The following is a 20,598-nucleotide window of genomic DNA, read 5'->3' as shown; positions in this document are numbered from 1 at the left end:
ACCTAACTATCTCACTTGGCTAAGAAATCTGAAAATAGTCCTAAACTCGGAAAAGATCGCATATACACTAACTGAGTCGGCCCCTGTTGAGTCTCCGACTAGCTGCACTCCCGAGGAATTGCAGACCTACAAGGAATGGTGTGACCATGACTTGAAGGCAAGGTGTTATATGCAGGCTTCGATGAATGATGTGCTGCAAAGGCTATTCGAGGATGCAACGAATGCTGCTGACATTCATTTGCACCTCAAGGAGCTCTTTGGTGAGCAGACTCGGCCTCTAAGGCATGCCACAGTCAAGGAGCTCATCACTTTACGCATGCGAGATGGGGCTTCGGTCCATGAGCATGGCCTAAAGTTGATTGGGCTCGTGGACAAGCTCGTTAACATGGATCTGATCTTGCCTTCGGAGTTGACCACGGATGTGCTGCTGCTGTCGTTGCCTAGCTCGTTTGATCCTTTTATCGTGAACTTTAATATGAACAAGCTTGAGCCAAGCCTTGAAGAGTTGGTGAACATGCTTGTGACTTTTGAGTCCACTATCAAAAAGGAGAAGCTGGCTCTTTATGTGGGTTTTTCATCTGGCACAAAGAACGATCCACATGGGAAGGGAAAGAAGCGTTCTTTCCAACGTCCCAAGAAGAGCGTGCCCTTGAAGAGGCAAACTCCGTGTCCCGTTGTGGCAGCCGCGCCAGCCAAGGCTGAGAAGACAGTTGACATCTGTCATCACTGCAAGAAGCCTGGACATTGGAGGCGTAACTGCACGGAATATCTTGCCCAGAAGGGTTTTGGCAAAGGTATGTTCTACATTGAAGTAAATATCTCCATTAACTCTACTTCTGGGGTATTGGATACTGGCTGTGGCTCACATCTCTGTAATGATTTGCAGGTGATGGGAAGAAGTAGGAAGCTCAGGGAAGGTGAGACCTTCTTGAGGATGGGCAATGGAGCAAGGGTTGCTGCCAAGGCTGTGGGAGATGTTTATTTACATTTGAACAATGATTTTAATTTTGTTTTGAGAGATGTTTTGTTCGTACCAGACTTGATTAAAAACATTATTTCCATTCCTATGCTTGATATTGATGGATTTTCTTGTTTATTTAGCAAAGGTGTTTGCAATATTTACAAGAATGAATGTTTAGTTCGTACCGGAGAACTTGAAAACAATCTCTACACCTTAAAATTGAAAGATATTCCACTTAACAATGTCCAAGCAATAACAACAACAAATAAGCGCAAACAAGATACTCTTAATTCGGCACAATTATGGCATGCTCGATTAGGACATATTTCCTTAAGAAGGATGAACAAGCTAGTGGGAGTTGGCATGTTTGATATGTCCGATATTAATGCTCTCACGACTTGTGAATCCTGTCTAAAAGGAAAGATGACCAAAATTCCCTTTAAGGGCCATGCGGAGCGAGCCAAAGGGTTATTAAATTTGATCCATACCGTTGTGTGCGGTCCGCTTAGCATCACCACTAAGCATGGACATGCCTACTTCATCACCTTTACCGATGACTTTTCGAGGTATGGGTATGTGTATTTGATGAAATACAAGTCTGAAGCCTTTGAAAGGTTCAAAGAATTCAGAAGTGAAGTAGAAAAGCAATTGGGACGAAGCATCAAGGCACTTCGATCGGATCGAGGTGGTGAGTACTTGAGTGCCGAGTTCCAAGAGTATCTTAGGGAGAATGGGATTCTCTCGCAGTGGACTCCGCCCGCTACACCGCAGTTGAATGGTGTTTCGGAGCATCGTAACCGGACTTTGATGGACATGGTTCGGTCTATGATGGGGTTCACGGAGTTGCCGCCATCTTTTTGGGGATATGCGCTTGAAACAACGGCACTGTTGTTGAACAATGTCCATAAAAAGGCAGTTGACAAGACTCCATATGAGATATGGATGGGTAAGCCTCCCAAGTATTCTTATCTTAGAATATGGGGGTGTCCTGCTTATGTGAAGCAGGCAGTGGGAGATAAATTGGATAGTCGATCCATTTTATGCTACTTTGTGGGATATCCAAGGAATTCCGTTGGATATTATTTCTATCATCCCCAAGAAACAAAGGTGTTTGTTTCTAGGAATGCAACCTTTTTGGAAAAGGAATTTCTATTGGATAGAAAAGGCGAGATGATAGAACTCGAAGAGGTTCGAGAGACACCCACAGTTGTAGAACCCACACCCAATGAGCTAAGTGAGGAGATACAAGCTCCTAGAAGATCCGAGAGAGTCTCGAGACCACCTATGAGATATGGTCTGCTTCTTGAAGAGGGCCATGATGAGCCTAACCTTGGATGTGATCCAAGGACCTTCAAAGAAGCATTATCTGATGCCGATTCATCCAAATGGCTTGAAGCAATGGAATCTGAGATGAGTTCCATGCATTCGAACCAAGTGTGGAATCTTGTGGATCCACCTGAGGGAACTATTCCCATAGGGTGTAAATGGATTTACAAGAGGAAACTTGGGGCGGATGTGAAGGTATTGACCTTCAAGGCGCGATTGGTAGCAAAAGGGTATACTCAAAGGCAAGGTGTTGACTATGAGGAAACCTTTTCTCCAGTTGCAATGTTCAAGTCCATTAGGATTTTGCTAGCCATAGCTGCATGGTATGACTATGAGATATGGCAGATGGATGTCAAGACTGCCTTCCTTAATGGGGATATTAAGGAAGAGATTTACATGTCTCAACCTGAAGGGTTTACATCTGTCGGAAGTGAGCATATGGTATGCAAACTTCAAAGATCTATTTATGGTCTTAAGCAGGCATCTAGGAGTTGGAACCTCAGATTCGATAGTACAATCAAAGAGTTTGGTTTTACTAAGAATCCTGAGGAACCCTGTGTGTATGAGAAGGTCAGTGGGAGTGCTGTGACACTCCTTGTTCTTTATGTTGATGACATTCTACTCATTGGGAATGATGTAGGAATGTTGCAATCAACTAAGATATGGTTAGCAAGTAAGTTCTCGATGCAGGACTTGGGTGAAGCATCATTTGTATTGGGAATACAGATCTATAGAGATAGATCAAGAAGATTTCTTGGTCTCACCCAGTCCACATACATTGATACCATCGTGAAGCGGTTCTCGATGGATGAGTCCAAGAGAGGACATCTACCAATGTGTCATGGCGTGTCCCTATCCAAGTCTATGTCTCCCAAGACTAATGCAGAGATAGCGGCGATGACACGAATTCCGTATGCTTCGGCTATTGGTAGTATCATGTATGGGATGATATCTACACGTCCTGACGTGGCATTTGCACTAAGTGTAGTTAGTAGATATCAATCCAACCCTGGTCTTCCACACTGGAAAGCTGTGAAAGACATCCTCAAGTATTTGAGAAGGACCAATAAGTTGTTCTTGGTCTATGGGGATGGAGAACTGAAATTGGAAGGCTATACCGACTCTAGCTTCCAAAGCAATATCGATGACTCGAAGTCAACCTCCGGATTTATATTCACGCTCAATGGTGGTGCTGTATCTTGGAAGAGTTCCAAGCAAGACAGTACTGCGGATTCCACCACTGAGGCAGAATACATTGCTGCATCGGCTGCAGCAAAGGAGGCTGTTTGGATTAGAAATTTCGTCCAAGAGTTGGGTGTCATTCCTAATGGAGTTGCTCCTATCCCGGTGATGTGTGACAACACGGGAGCCATAGCTCAGGCGAAGGAGCCAAGGTCTCATCAGAAGTCCAAACATGTATTGAGAAAGTACCACATCCTCCGAGAGATTGTGGAATGAGGAGAAGTGTCGATCGACAAAGTCGGCTCCGCAGATAATGTTGTTGATCCACTAACTAAGCCTTTACCAGGACCATCATTCCAGAAGCATCGCGAATCAATGGGTTTGAAGTATATGGGTAGTTGGCTCTAGTGCAAGTGGGAAATTGTTAGAGTAGGTGCACGTCGAGCCAAGTGTTGGCCGAGTGTTCACGATGAAACTCTATGTATAAACGATCTTTATTTTAATAATATTTGAATTTATTATATTGGCGCATCTTTGTCTGTATACCCATGCTAATTGCATAGATAAAGCCCTTGAATATACAAACAGTAGAAAGAATATGAGATGCTCATATGATGAGTATCATGAAACTCATATTTGGAATACTGTATATTCTAAACGGTTCCTACTCGATTCAGCCGCCAATAAGAAGGATATAGGCCGCTCGAGTTAGAGACTAGTATCTGCGATGTAAGTACCATGTTTCATTGGTAGGGGACATTGTGATGTCCGAGCATGCAGATAGGTGCTCCTGGTAGAGTGCACTGAACAACCCTCCATAAAGGACTTTCCAAGTGGTTCTCACTTATCGATTGAAAACGTCCTAGTTTATGGTTGTACATCATTAGTCCTTATGACCCGGGACAACATTGAGACTCTATGTGCTAGCGTTTCACTTTGACTTGTTTACCGACTCTTATGGGGTCATCAGGTGGCAAGGTTGGGTGTTATGGCGAAACATATAGGAGTCGATGCATTGTAGTCGGGGATTCACCCCTTACATACGGGTATGGATATCCTATGTTTTTTCATGTGCGTGTAGTTTGAAATCTCTGATCAGAGTATGGTTGTAATTATGAAAGGGGTTTCATAGATTACACCATCGATGCAACTACGACATGACACATAGTATCGATTCATTGACAACTCTCGATAAACCAATAGTTGTCGAATCGGTCGGGATATATGAGTTGAAGGGACCGTACTGTACGCTAACCATAATTGAATGGTTCTTGCAGGCACTATCATTTGATACCTAGGAATCATGTAAGCGATGCTGCTAGGCGTTTAACATGATTGGTTGGGTACTATAAGACTTGAGTTCTGACGTTCTTATTATCAAGGGGTTGATAAATAAGAATGGAGCAATTGGGGTATGCTCATATAAGGACATGTTTAGTCCTAATCACATGGAGATGTGAACCCACGGCTAGTCGTATCAATGAATCATTGAGGGCCACACAAGTACTAGCTTTGTAAATCCCGATGAGAAGTAAAATAGTTCAATGTGTTGAACGGCTTATAAATGTGTTTATAAGCGTAAAGAAAAATAGAAGTATGACTTCTATGAGAGAAATATAAATTTTAATTTATGGAAGTGTTCCTAGATTAAAATTTGGCCAAGTGAATAATGTATTTGAAAATTGTGATTTTCATAGACATTATTGTGGACTAAATTAAATTAATTCAAGTGTTGAATTAATTAAACACTAGTGGACCTAGTAGAGCCCAAATAATTAAATTAATTCAAGTGTTGAATTAATTAAATATCATTGGGCCTTGTAGAGCCCAAATGGAGATAATTATTTAAACTAGTGGGCTTGAATAAAATCAAGTAAAATACAATTGGGCTCAAAATGTTTGAGACAATTAAATTTAAAATGTCCATGGGCCCTTGTAATTTGTTACAAGCCCTTTAGGGTTTGCATGCTTGGGAGGTGAAGAGGTTGTGAATACTTTTGATTAAAAAAAAAAAAAAATTGGAAAGCATGCAACTTTTTGGTTCCAACTTTTCCCACAACCAAGACTAGACTTCACTCCTCCATTCAAGCATCTCACTTGGCCGAAAAATTCACTCAAAAATCCTTTCAATATTTTTCTTCACTTAAAAGTGTTGGAGAATAAAAACTCTTCTCTTTGATAAATCCTCAAATTTTTCGAGTGCAAAATTTGAGGGGGTTTACCTAGTTAGTGGTGGGCCTTATTTTGAAGGAAAGGGAGGAGGAGCTTGTAGACTTGCCTACCTTGAAGAGCTTTGTTGTTTACAACAAAGTTGGAGCTATTCATCAACCTCAAGAGGTTGATAGGTAAAACTTTCTAACACCCTATGAATGTTTTATGGTGTTTGAATGTAAATGTTGCACACAAACATGGTGGCCGAAAATTTGAGCTTAAAATTTAAAATTTTTGACTTTCGTTGCGCTTCCGGCCACCGTAACTGGTCCGCTAACACATCTTGACTGAGACAGATTGTGTTCAGGGTTTGTTATATCTGAAGATGATATATCTATTGATTCTAGCACAGTTGAGACCGCGATCAGTTGGCCGAGACTGATATCAGTGTCAGAAACTTGTAGTTGCATGAGTCAACAGGCTATTATATCTTACTGTTGTTTAAATCTGATTGAGAATTGTTATTTTCTGGGAGCAGCATGTGATACAGATCGTATACAGTTGAGACTCGATACCGTTCAAATCGAACCAGAACTGATTTTGAAAGTTAAAACAGTTCAGAAAGTTGATCAGAATGGGCAGAATTTGATATCGATAGTTCTGGCAAGGTACCGATCAGAATATCAGGTATGTGAATAACCAATAAGTTGTACCAGATATTTCGGATTTGAAATAGTTAATGTTGTCAGAAATACACAAGAGTTGATTCAGTATGCATCCTGATAGCAGAAAGATATATGATAGTCTGAAAAGACAGTTTTGATAGAAACATATGAGATTAGATGTGGCAGAATTTGTACTGAATTGTCTGAATTTCCGATAGATGAAGACAAAAAGAATGAAACCAGGATATTGGTTATATAGCTTATCGATTCCTGAATAGGGAAGAGGATTATATTTCCAGGGATATCGTGACAAAGCTTGTAATGCTCGAGATTTTAATTACTGTAATCTAAGATTAATCTGAGATGATTTCTGGGTTAATTAAGGTAAATACGGACGGTATGGATTAGACCGGGAAAGCCGCAAAATATGTGCGAGGGAGGTGTCATTCGCGCACATGCGCGACTTAATGCACGAGCTATGCGCAATTTGGCCAGAAGACCCGGCGCATATGCGCGGAGTAAGATCGCGCATATGCGCGAGGTGATAGGTAGCACAAGTAAGACCTAGGCCCGTGTTTAGCTCACACGGGCCATTAGTATTGGGGCGATTGATCATCCTTGTTTGTTTACTGTTTATAATATATGCATGATATGTTATAAATAATGAGTATGTGCGTTATTATTATGATAATAACAAAGTTGCATTAATCCGGCAAACATACGATCAAACATGGCGAGCTTTTAAATAATATTAATGATGAGACCTTTCAAAATTAAAAACCCTCATTTTGAATAAGATTCAAAATTAATATCAAGCCCGAAAAAGAGGAATTATAAATTTGTTTATAATTTTCTTGTCTTCCATCGACAATGGATGCATGATGAACGCTACCCGTACTCGGGGCTCGGCTCATATTATTGGGGAGCTCTGGGTGCCGGAAAGCTGTGACATCCATTGACATGGTGATGTGAACTACGTGGAACTCCCATGATTTCGGCTCATATTATTGAGGGAACTCATGGCGACCGTCCATTAAGGTTCAACGTCGATGGGTAAGGCTTGACACGTAAAGATGAACGACGTCATATTATTGGGTCCTAATCAAACGTGAGACAAAAGTTTACGTAGAGGGTTGCATTGTGATGCAATTGGAAACTACCTTTTAGGAATTATGATTGGCTGATATTATTCGGGATCATTATTCGCTAATTGGACCTTACGTACCTACTGAGGAAAAGAGTTTCCCGTTTTCATTAGAGGGTAGTGGAAATGTCAAAACAGTGGGAGCGAAAATTTATAAAGTTAAAGTCCAAACTTTATATCTTATTAAATATTTTAAAATAGTCATTAACATTTATCTGTTTTACTTTTCATTACAAAATTTAACGATGTCTTCAATTCGCAATCCGCTTTCTGCCATACTCAAAAAACATGTGTTAACCGGACCTAACTATCTCACTTGGCTAAGAAATCTGAAAATCGTCCTAAACCCGGAAAAGATTGCATATACACTGACTGAGTCGCCCCCTGCTGAGGCTCCCACTAGCTGCACTCCTGAGGAATTGCAGACCTACAAGGATTGGTGTGACCATGACTTGAAGGCTAGGTGTTATATGCAGGCTTCTATGAACGATGAGCTGCAGAGGCGTTTTGAGGATGCAAAGAATGCTACTGACATTCATATGCACCTCAAGGAGCTCTTTGGTGAGCAGACTCGGCCTCTTAGGCATGCTACCGTCAAGAAGCTGATCACTATGCGCATACGAGATGGGGCCTCGGTCCATGAGCATGGCCTGAAGATGATTGGGCTCGTGGACAAGCTCGTTGGCATGGATCTGATCTTGCCTTCGGAGTTGACCACCGACGTGTTGCTCTTATCACTGCCTAGCTCATTTGATCCTTTTGTGGTGAACTTCAACATGAACAAGATGGAGCCGACCCTTGAGGAGTTGGTGAATATGCTTGTGACCTTTGAGTCCACTATCAAGAAAGAGAAGCCGGTTCTTTTTGTGGGCTCTTCATCTGGTACGAAGACCGGTCCACCTGGGAAGGGAAAGAAGCGTTCTTTCCAACGTCCCAAGAAGAACGCGCCCTTGAAGAGGCAGACTCCGATTCCCGCTGTGGCAGCCGCACCAGTTAAGGATGACAAGACTGTTGACATCTGTCATCACTGCAAGAAGCCTAGACATTGGAGGCGTAATTGCAGGGAATATCTGGCCCAGAAGAGTTCTGGAAACGGTATGTTCTATATCGAAGTAAACATTTCAATTAACTCTACTTCTTGGGTATTGGATACCGGCTGTGGCTCACATCTCTGTAATGATTTGCAGGTGATGGGAAGAAGTAGGAGGCTCAGAGAAGGTGAGACATTCTTGAGGATGGGCAATGGGGCAAGGGTTGCTGCCAAAGCTGTTGGAGATGTTACTTTACTTTTGAACAATGATTTTAAGTTAATGTTAAGAGACATTTTATTTGTACCTGAGTTGGTGAAAAACATTATTTCCATTTCTATGTTAGATAAAGATGGATTTTCTTGTTTATTTAGCAAAGGTGTTTGCAATATTTACAAGAATGAATGTTTAATTGGTACTGGAGAACTTGAAAACGATCTCTACACCTTAAAATTGAAAGATATTCCACTTAACAATGTCCAAGCTATAACAACAACAAACAAGCGCAAACAAGATACTCTTAATATGGCACAATTATGGCATGCTCGATTAGGACATATTTCCCTAAGAAGGATGAACAAGTTAGTGGGAGTAGGCATGTTTGATATGTCTGATATTAATGCTCTCACGACTTGTGATTCCTGTCTAAAAGGAAAGATGACCAAGATTCCCTTTAAGGGCCATGTGGAGCGAGCCAAAGGGTTATTGGATTTGATCCATACCGATGTGTGCGGTCCGCTTTGCATAACCACTAAGCATGGACATGCCTACTTCATCACCTTTACCGATGACTTTTCGAGGTATGGGTATGTGTATTTGATGAAATACAAGTCTGAAGCCTTTGAAAGGTTCAAAGAATTCAGAAGTGAAGTAGAAAAGCAATTGGGACGAAGCATCAAGGCACTTCGATCGGATCGAGGTGGTGAGTACTTGAGTGCCGAGTTCCAAGAGTATCTTAGGGAGAATGGGATTCTCTCGCAGTGGACTCCGCCCGCTACACCGTAGTTGAATGGTGTTTCGGAGCGTCGTAACCGGACTTTGATGGACATGGTTCGGTCTATGATGGGGTTCACGGAGTTGCCGCCATCTTTTTGGGGATATGCGCTTGAAACAACGGCACTGTTGTTGAAAAATGTCCATACAAAGGCAGTTGACAAGACTCCATATGAGATATGGATGGGTAAGCCTCCCAAGTATTCTTATCTTAGAATATGGGGGTGTCCTTCTTATGTGAAGCAAGCAGTGGGAGATAAATTGGATAGTCGATCCATTTTATGCTACTTTGTGGGATATCCAAGGAATTCCGTTGGATATTATTTCTATCATCCCCAAGAAACAAAGGTGTTTGTTTTTAGGAATGCAACCTTTTTGGAAAAGGAATTTCTATTGGATAGAAAAGGCGAGATGATAGAACTCGAAGAGGTTCGAGAGACACCCACAGTTGTAGAACCCACACCCAATGAGCTAAGTGAGGAGATACAAGCTCCTAGAAGATCCGAGAGAGTCTCGAGACCACCTATGAGATATGGTCTGCTTCTTGAAGAGGGCCATGATGAGCCTAACCTTGGATGTGATCCAAGGACCTTCAAAGAAGCATTATCTGATGCCGATTCATCCAAATGGCTTGAAGCAATGGAATCTGAGATGAGTTCCATGCATACGAACCAAGTGTGGAATCTTGTGGATCCACCTGAGGGAACTATTCCCATAGGGTGTAAATGGATTTACAAGAGGAAACTTGGGGCGGATGTGAAGGTATTGACCTTCAAGGCGCGATTGGTAGCAAAAGGGTATACTCAAAGGCAAGGTGTTGACTATGAGGAAACCTTTTCTCCAGTTGCAATGTTCAAGTCCATTAGGATTTTGCTAGCCATAGCTGCATGGTATGACTATGAGATATGGCAGATGGATGTCAGGACTGCCTTCCTTAATGGGGATATTAAGGAAGAGATTTACATGTCTCAACCTGAAGGGTTTACATCTGTCGGAACTGAGCATATGGTATGCAAACTTCAAAGATCTATTTATGGTCTTAAGCAGGCATCTAGGAGTTGGAACCTCAGATTCGATAGTACAATCAAAGAGTTTGGTTTTACTAAGAATCCTGAGGAACCCTGTGTGTATGAGAAGGTCAGTGGGAGTGCTGTGACACTCCTTGTTCTTTATGTTGATGACATTCTACTCATTGGGAATGATGTAGGAATGTTGCAATCAACTAAGATATGGTTAGTAAGTAAGTTCTCGATGCAGGACTTGGGTGAAGCATCATTTGTATTGGGAATACAGATCTATAGAGATAGATCAAGAAGATTTCTTGGTCTCACCCAGTCCACATACATTGATACCATCGTGAAGCGGTTCTCGATGGATGAGTCCAAGAGAGGACATCTACCAATGTGTCATGGAGTGTCCCTATCCAAGTCTATGTCTCCCAAGACTAATGCAGAGATAGCGGCGATGACACGAATTCCGTATGCTTCGGCTATTGGTAGTATCATGTATGGGATGATATCTACACGTTCTGACGTGGCATTTGCACTAAGTGTAGTGAGTAGATATCAATCCAACCCTGGTCTTCCACACTGGAAAGCTGTGAAAGACATCCTCAAGTATTTGAGAAGTACCAATAAGTTGTTCTTGGTCTATGGGGATGGAGAACTGAAATTGGAAGGCTATACCGACTCTAGCTTCCAAAGCAATATCGATGACTCGAAGTCAACCTCCGGATTCATATTCATGCTCAATGGTGGTGCTGTATCTTGGAAGAGTTCCAAGCAAGACAGTACTGCGGATTCCACCACTGAGGCAGAATACAATGCTGCATCGGCTGCAGCAAAGGAGGCTGTTTGGATTAGAAATTTCGTCCAAGAGTTGGGCGTCATTCCTAATGGAGTTGCTCCTATCCCGGTGATGTGTGACAACACGGGAGCCATAGCTCAGGCGAAGGAGCCAAGGTCTCATCAGAAGTCCAAACATGTATTGAGAAAGTACCACATCCTCCGAGAGATTGTGGAATGAGGAGAAGTGTCGATCGACAAAGTCGGCTCCGCAGATAATGTTGTTGATCCACTAACTAAGCCTTTACCAGGACCATCATTCCAGAAGCATCGCGAATCAATGGGTTTGAAGTATATGGGTAGTTGGCTCTAGTGCAAGTGGGAGATTGTTAGAGTAGGTGCACGTCGAGCCAAGTGTTGGCCGAGTGTTCACGATGAAACTCTATGTATAAACGATCTTTATTTTAATAATATTTGAATTTATTATATTGGCGCATCTTTGTCTGTATACCCATGCTAATTGCATAGATAAAGCCCTTGAATATACAAACAGTAGAAAGAATATGAGATGCTCATATGATGAGTATCATGAAACTCATATTTGGAATACTGTATATTCTAAACGGTTCCTACTCGATTCAGCCGCCAATAAGAAGGATATAGGCCGCTCGAGTTAGAGACTAGTATCTGCGATGTGAGTACCATGTTTCATTGGTAGGGGACATTGTGATGTCCGAGCATGCAGATAGGTGCTCCTGGTAGAGTGCACTGAACAACCCTCCATAAAGGACTTTCCAAGTGGTTCTCACTTATCGATTGAAAACGTCCTAGTTTATGGTTGTACATCATTAGTCCTTATGACCCGGGACAACATTGAGACTCTATGTGCTAGCGTTTCACTTTGACTTGTTTACCGACTCTTATGGGGTCATCAGGTGGCAAGGTTGGGTGTTATGGCGAAACATATAGGAGTCGATGCATTGTAGTCGGGGATTCACCCCTTACCTACGGGTATGGATATCCTATGTTTTTTCATGTGCGTGTAGTTTGAAATCTCTGATCAAAGTATGGTTGTAATTATGAAAGGGGTTTCATAGATTACACCATCGATGCAACTACGACATGACACATAGTATCGATTCATTGACAACTCTCGATAAACCAATAGTTGTCGAATCGGTCGGGATATATGAGTTGAAGGGACCGTACTGTACGCTAACCATAATTGAATGGTTCTTGCAGGCACTATCATTTGATACCTAGGGAATCATGTAAGCGATGCTGCTAGGCGTTTAACATGATTGGTTGGGTAATATCAGACTTGAGTTCTGACGTTCTTATTATCAAGGGGTTGATAAATAAGAATGGAGCAACTGGGGTATGCTCATATAAGGACATGTTTAGTCCTAATCACATGGAGATGTGAACCCACGGCTAGTCGTATCAATGAATCATTGAGGGCCACACAAGTACTAGCTTTGTAAATCCCGATGAGAAGTAAAATAGTTCAATGTGTTGAACGGCTTATAAATGTGTTTATAAGCGTAAAGAAAAACAGAAGTATGACTTCTATGAGAGAATTATAAATTTTAATTTATGAAAGTGTTCCTAGATTAAAATTTGGCCAAGTGAATAATGTATTTGAAAATTGTGATTTTCATAGACATTATTGTGGACTAAATTAAATTAATTCAAGTGTTGAATTAATTAAACACTAGTGGACCTAGTAGAGCCCAAATAATTAAATTAATTCAAGTGTTGAATTAATTAAATATCATTGGGCCTTGTAGAGCCCAAATGGAGATAATTATTTAAACTAGTGGGCTTGAATAAAATCAAGTAAAATACAATTGGGCTCAAAATGTTTGCAACAATTAAATTTAAAATGTCCATGGGCCCTTGTAATTTGTTACAAGCCCTTTAGGGTTTGCATGCTTGGGAGGTGAAGAGGTTGTGAATACTTTTGATTAAAAAAAAAAAAAATTGGAAAGCATGCAACTTTTTGGTCCCAACTTTTCCCACAACCAAGACTAGACTTCACTCCTCCATTCAAGCATCTCACTTGGCCGAAAAATTCACTCAAAAATCCTCTCAATATTTTTCTTCACTTAAAAGTGTTGGAGAATAAAAACTCTTCTCTTTGATAAATCCTCAAATTTTTCGAGTGCAAAATTTGAGGGGGTTTACCTAGTTAGTGGTGGGCCTTATTTTGAAGGAAAGGGAGGAGGAGCTTGTAGACTTGCCTACCTTGAAGAGCTTTGTTGTTTACAACAAAGTTGGAGCTATTCATCAACCTCAAGAGGTTGATAGGTAAAACTTTCTAACACCCTATGAATGTTTTATGGTGTTTGAATGTAAATGTTGCACACAAACATGGTGGCCGAAAATTTGAGCTTAAAATTTAAAATTTTTGACTTTCGTTGCGCTTCCGGCCACCGTAACTGGTCCGCTAACACATCTTGACTGAGACAGATTGTGTTCAGGGTTTGTTATATCTGAAGATGATATATCTATTGATTCTAGCACAGTTGAGACCGCGATCAGTTGGCCGAGACTGATATCAGTGTCAGAAACTTGTAGTTGCATGAGTCAACAGGCTATTATATCTTACTGTTGTTTAAATCTGATTGAGAATTGTTATTTTCTGGGAGCAGCATGTGATACAGATCGTATACAGTTGAGACTCGATACCGTTCAAATCGAACCAGAACTGATTTTGAAAGTTAAAACAGTTCAGAAAGTTGATCAGAATGGGCAGAATTTGATATCGATAGTTCTGGCAAGGTACCGATCAGAATATCAGGTATGTGAATAACCAATAAGTTGTACCAGATATTTCGGATTTGAAATAGTTAATGTTGTCAGAAATACACAAGAGTTGATTCAGTATGCATCCTGATAGCAGAAAGATATATGATAGTCTGAAAAGACAGTTTTGATAGAAACAGATGAGATTAGATGTGGCAGAATTTGTACTGAATTGTCTGAATTTCCGATAGATGAAGACAAAAAGAATGAAACCAGGAGATTGGTTATATAGCTTATCGATTCCTGAATAGGGAAGAGGATTATATTTCCAGGGATATCGTGACAAAGCTTGTAATGCTCGAGATTTTAATTACTGTAATCTAAGATTAATCTGAGATGATTTCTGGGTTAATTAAGGTAAATACGGACGGTATGGATTAGACCGGGAAACCGCAAAATATGTGCGAGGGAGGTGTCATTCGCGCACATGCGCGACTTAATGCACGAGCTATGCGCAATTTGGCCAGAAGACCCGGCGCATATGCGCGGAGTAAGATCGCGCATATGCGCGAGGTGATAGGTAGCACAAGTAAGAACTCCAGAGAGTTCGGCGCACATGCGCGGCAGAAGGCGCGCATATGCGCGGGTGGTGGAATGCACGAGACAGTAGGTCTCGCGCATATGCGCGACGTATGTGCGCGCATATGCGCGAGCAGTCCAGCAGCTGATTTCCGGATAGAACTTCCGGCGCATATGCGCGGGCCTTGGGCGCGCATATGCGCGCGGCATGCAAAACAAGAACAAGCCACTTGCCATAACCTGGCAACGTGTACGTATATATATAAATATATAAATATATATATATATAAGAAATAAGTTTGCATTCAGATCCGCCCGTCAGAATTCCAGTCCGAATACAGTACTGTGTTCCTATCAACACAAGCTACAATTGGACGTAGGTTTTGTTACGTTTGACATGCTTTGGAATTATGGCATTGTTAGAATTGAATAGGATTCATATATAGTGTTCTTGTGACATCAGACATTGTATAATCGAAACCAGATCAAAGAACAGATACCGTATGAAATTGTTATGATTTTTGGAGTCGATTTGATTAAGAATCGATATCAGATTTGTATTATCGTTGAGATTATGATTTGTACCGATATTGATTATGAGTTGTGGTACTATATCTGTGATGTTGGGACTGACGGGGTTATCGAGATTGTATTATTATGCCGTCGAAACATCCGTAAATTGATATTGATCAGATTCGGTATTGGATGATATTGTATTGTGGTACCATATGTCGATTGGCATTGATCAGATTATGTTTTGATTTGAGTATTGATCAGAACAGGTTTTGAACTGAGTTATATACTGATATGGTATCTATTCGATTGTCATTATCAGATTGGATATGGACAGAGTTGAATTCGGGACTTCGTCTTCGTCAGACCGAGAAGATAAAGGTATAAATTAATGTTGAGTTGGGATTACACAACTCGAGTGAGGTTTGGACTTGAGTTTCCCTAAATTACATACTAGTTGTTATTATTTGCATTGACTTGATTTGATATGCTTGTTCTATGGATTTATAGAGAGCATGTGTTAGACGAGTCTCGATGAGTAATCTTGTGACAGAAGTGCCTGATAATGGCGGGATCGGCACGGGCACATTGCACGATGTCACAAGATAGTATAGGAATCTTGGGACAGATGTGCCTGATAGTGGTGAGATCGCCACGGGCACATTGCACGATGTCACAAGATAGGATATTGGCGATAGGGCCACAGTCCATGACGGTTAGGTCAGGACACTAGATGTTTGGTTATATCGACGTGGTTAGAACTGGAGTCTTTTCTATTACTGTTGGTCGATATAAGAATACCCACATCTGGAAACCGGGATCCCTAGACGAGGATTGAGTCTAGTCTGAGTCGTGGAGTCACGAGTACGATTGACAGTTTATATTGATTTATGTTGGTTATGTTCCTGAGTATGGTACATGTCGATTTATGTTCCTGATGATGGTACATGTTTAGAATAGGATTTATTCTTGATATGGATTTATAATCTGATTTGGATACTGTTAGAGTAGGTGCACGTCGAGCCAAGTGTTGGCCGAGTGTTCACAATGAAACTCTATGTATAAACAGTCTTTATTTTAAAAATATTTGAAATTATTATTTTGGCACATCTTTATCTGTATACCCATGCTAGTTGCATAGATAAAGCCCTTGAATATATAAATAGTAGAAAAAATATGAGATTCTCATATGATGAGTATCATGAAACTCATATTTGGAATACTGTATATTCTAAACAGTTCCTAGTCGATTCAGCCGCCGCTAAGAAGGATATAGGTTGCTCGAGTTCGAGACTAGTATCTGCGATGTGAGTACCATGTTTCATTGGTAGGGGACATTGTGATGTCCGAGCATGCAGATAGGTGCTCCTGGTAGAGTGCACTGATCAACCATCCATAAAGGACTTTCCAAGTGGTTCTCACTTATCGAGTGGAAATGTCCTATTTTATGGTTGTACACCATTAGTCCTTATGACCCGGGACAACATTGAGACTCTATGTGCTAGCATTGTACTTTGACTTGTTTACCGACTCATATGGGGTCATCAGGTGGCAAGGTTGGGTACTTTGTCGAAACATATAGGAGTTAATGCATTGTAGTCGGGGATTCACCGCTTACCTTCGGGTATGGATATCCTATGTGTATGTAGTTTGAAATCTCTGATCAGAGTATGGTTGTAATAATGAAAGGGGTTTCATAGATTACACCATCGATGCAACTACAACGTGACACATAGTATCTATTCATTGACAACTCTCGATAAACCAATGGTTGTCGAATCGGTCGGGATATATGAGTTGAAAGGACCGTATTGTACGCTAACCATAATTGAATGGTTCTTGTTGGCACTATCATTTGATACCTAGGGAATCATGTAAGCGATGCTGCTAGGTGTTTAACATCATTGGTTGGGTACTATCAGACTTGAGTTCTGACGTTCTTGTTATCAAGGAGTTGATAAGTAAGAATGGTGCAATTGGGGTATGCTCGTATAAGGACATGTTTAGTTCGAATCACATGGAGATGTGAACCCACGGCTAGTTGTATCAATGAACCATTGAGGGCCACACAAGTACTAGCTTTCTAGATCCCGTTAAGAAGTAAAATAGTTCAATGTGTTGAACGGCTTATAAAGGAGTTTATATGCGTAAAAAAAATAGAAGTATGACTTCTATGAGAGAATGTAACTTTTAATTTGAGGAAGTGTTTCTAAATTAAAAGTTGACCAAACAAGTAATGTATTTGAAAATTGTGATTTTCATAAACATTATTATGGACTAAATTAAATTAATTCTAGTGTTGAATTAATTAAACACTAGTGGACCTAGTAGAGTACAAATGATTAAATTAATTCAAGTGTTGGATTAATTATACAACATTGTGCCTTGTAGAGCTCAATTAGAAATAATTATTAAACTAGTGGACTTGAGTAATATCAAGTAATGTTTAATGGACTCAAATGTGTTTGAGACATTTAAATAAAAGTCCATGGGCCTTGTAATTGTTACAAGCCCAAGTCAAAAGGCATGCAAGGGAGATGAAAGGTTGGGAGACAACTTTTTCAATGTCCAAGGCATGGCATGCATTTGGGACACCACAACCCTTTTCCAAAACCAAGAAAAGTCTCCCTTCTCTCCCTTGGACCATGTTGGACGAAATTTTTGCCAATATTCTCTCCATGTTGGCTTCTTCAATTGTTGAGGAAACAATACACTTCTCAAAGAAAAATGCTCTAATATTTCTAGTACAAAATTAGAGTGGTTCTAGCTAGTTGGTGGTGGGCTTAATATTTGACCAAGGTGGGCTCAAAGGGAATCTTGAAGATTGTCTTGCCATTCAAGAACTAAGGTGTTTACACCTTAGTTGGAGCCATCATCAATCTTTTAAGATTGATAGGTACATTTCTATAAACACCCTATGTATGACATTTTGGTGTTTTTGTATTTGCTACACACAATATCATGGTGGCCGAAAATTTTCTTGTAAAAATTCGATTTTTAAACTTCCGTTGTGCTTCCGGTCACCGTAACCGATCCCCTTTCAAGTGGTATCCGAGCTATTGTTACGATTTTGTGTAGCAATTACAAGATATTATATTGAGATTGATTTCTAACCGCATGAGACTAACATTTTGCATCGAATCAAGGCCGGTTTCGGTGGAATTTTGGGCAGCAAGTTGCTTCCCATTTCGGGCAGCTTGGGCTGCCCGCCCGAAACGGGCAGCAAGGGCAGTCCCTTGGGCTGCCCGAACAACCCTATGATTTTAATAAAAAAAAAAAATTTAAGTTGGCCGGAATCCGGCGACGGAGCTCCGGCAATGGTGATGACGACTAGGGTTTCCAAAAATGTTTTGGATTATCAAAGTGTCATGGGCCTCGATGTTGTTGGGCCATTAGATGGCTAACATATTTGTGAATTTTAAATGGGCCAAAATGTTTTTGGTGAAAAATAAGTTTTTGGGCCCTTAAGTTTAGAATTACAAAAGTTGCAAATATTTTCTAATGAAATAAATATTTTAAGTTGGACTTTAAATATTTATAGTAAATGGTGATTTACAAGAAATTCGGTTATAAATAAATTAATTTGAAAGTAGACAAAGGTGTTTGTATACTTTGTTAATTTAGTTTATAATAGTGGCGGTTAATGATTGGATCAAGATATATAATATTGGATCAATTAATTATTGTGATATATCCTAGGTGTATGCTAGGATATTTTGTGTTGAATGATTGCAATAATTATCAATTTATAAAGTGGGCTTGGTTTATGGCCCTTTCCCACCCCCATGAGATGTATCCCTATTTGCCATGGATATTTATTTGTAAATATTAGTATAGTGGATGATCAAGATTGGAAGATGGTGGCCATGATGATTATGAAGATCGAAGACATGTAAATATTGGAAGCTTATGTAATAGTTGCATTTGCATCCCATGCATTTCCTTAGGATTGGACCTAGGCATGTGTTTAGCTCACACGGGCCATTAGTATTGGGGCGATTGATCATCCTTGTTTTGTTTACTGTTTATAATATATGCATGATATGTTATAAATAATGAGTATGTGCGTTATTATTATGATAATAACAAAGTTGCATGAATCCGGCAAACATATGATCAAATATGGCGAGCTTTTAAATGAAATTAATGATGAGACCTTTCAAAATTAAAAAACCCTCATTTTGAATAAGATTCAAAATTAATATCAAGCCCGAAAAGGGGAATTATAAATTTGTTTATAATTTCCATATCTTCCATCGACAATGGGTGCATGATGAAAGCTACCCGTACTCGGGGCTCGGCTCATATTATTGGGGGGGCCTTGGGCGCCGGAAAGTTGTGACATCCATTGACATGGTGATGTGAACTACGTGGAACTCCCATGATTTCGGCTCATATTATTGGGGGAACTCATGGCGACCGTCCATCAAGGTTCAACATCGATGGGTAAGGCTTGACACGTGAAGATGAACGACGTCATATTATTGGGTCCTAATCAAACGTGAGACAAAAGTTTACGTAGAGGGTTGCATTGTGATGCAATTGGAAACTACCTTTTAGGAATTGTGATTGGCTGATATTATTTGGGATCATAATTCGCTAATTGGACCTTACGTACCTTCTGAGGAAAGGAGTTTCCCATTTTCACCAGAGGGTAGTGAAAGATGTCAAAACAGTGAGAGCAAATATTTATGAAGTAAAAGTCCAAACTTCATATCTTACTAAATATTTTAAATAGTCATCAACATTTATTAGTTTTTACATTTCAGTACAAATTGACAATGTCTTCGATTCGCAATCCGATATCCGTAATACTCGACAAACACATATTAACTGGACCTAATTACCTCACTTGGCTAAGAAACCTAAAAATCGTCTTGAATTCGGAAAGGGTAGCATATACACTGACTGAGTCGCCCCCTGTTGAGGCTCCGACTGACTGCACTCCTGAGGAATTGCAGGCTTACAAGGAATGGTGTGACCATGACTTGATAGCCAGGTGTTATATGCTGACTTCTATGAATGATGAGCTGCAGAGGCGTTTTGAGGATGCAAAGTGTGCTGCTGACATTCATTTGCATCTCAATGAGCTCTTTGGTGAGCAAACACGGCCTCTTAAGCATGCTACCGTCAAGGAGCTGATCACTTTGCGCATGCGAGATGGGGCCTCGGTCCATGAGCATGGCCTGAAGTTGATTGGGCTCGTGGACAAGCTCGTTGGCATGGATCTGATCTTGCCTTCGGAGTTGACCACCGACGTGTTGCTGTTATCATTGCCTAGCTCATTTGATCCTTTTGTGGTGAACTTCAACATGAACAAGATGGAGCCGACCCTTGAGGAGTTGGTGAATATTCTTGTTACGTTTGAATCAACCTTCAAGAAAGAAAAGTTGGTTCTTTATGTGGGTTCTTCATCTGGTACGAAGATTGATCCACATGGGAATGGAAAGAAGCGTTCTTTCCAACGTCCCAAGAAGAACGTGCCCTTGATGAGGCAATCTCCGAATCCCGTTGAGGCAGCCAG

At 40.6% G+C, this 20,598-nt stretch overlaps 1 protein-coding gene across 1 annotated transcript; it reads left to right on the top strand.

Moving 5' to 3' along the window:
• Positions 1 to 238: 238 nt before the first annotated feature.
• Positions 239 to 8,736, top strand: LOC142518684 (uncharacterized). Its single transcript, XM_075621485.1, has 2 exons — positions 239 to 794; positions 8,617 to 8,736. Exons 1-2 carry the CDS (start codon positions 317 to 319, stop codon positions 8,631 to 8,633), a joined length of 495 nt encoding a protein of 164 aa, XP_075477600.1. The 5' UTR covers positions 239 to 316; the 3' UTR covers positions 8,634 to 8,736.
• Positions 8,737 to 20,598: the final 11,862 nt, after the last annotated feature.

Source organism: Primulina tabacum, chromosome 1 (genome assembly GCF_025594145.1).
Source record: "Primulina tabacum isolate GXHZ01 chromosome 1, ASM2559414v2, whole genome shotgun sequence".
Lineage (NCBI taxonomy): Eukaryota > Viridiplantae > Streptophyta > Magnoliopsida > Lamiales > Gesneriaceae > Primulina > Primulina tabacum.
The sequence above is the reverse complement of the archived record's forward strand: the minus strand, read 5'-3'. Positions and strand labels throughout refer to the sequence as shown.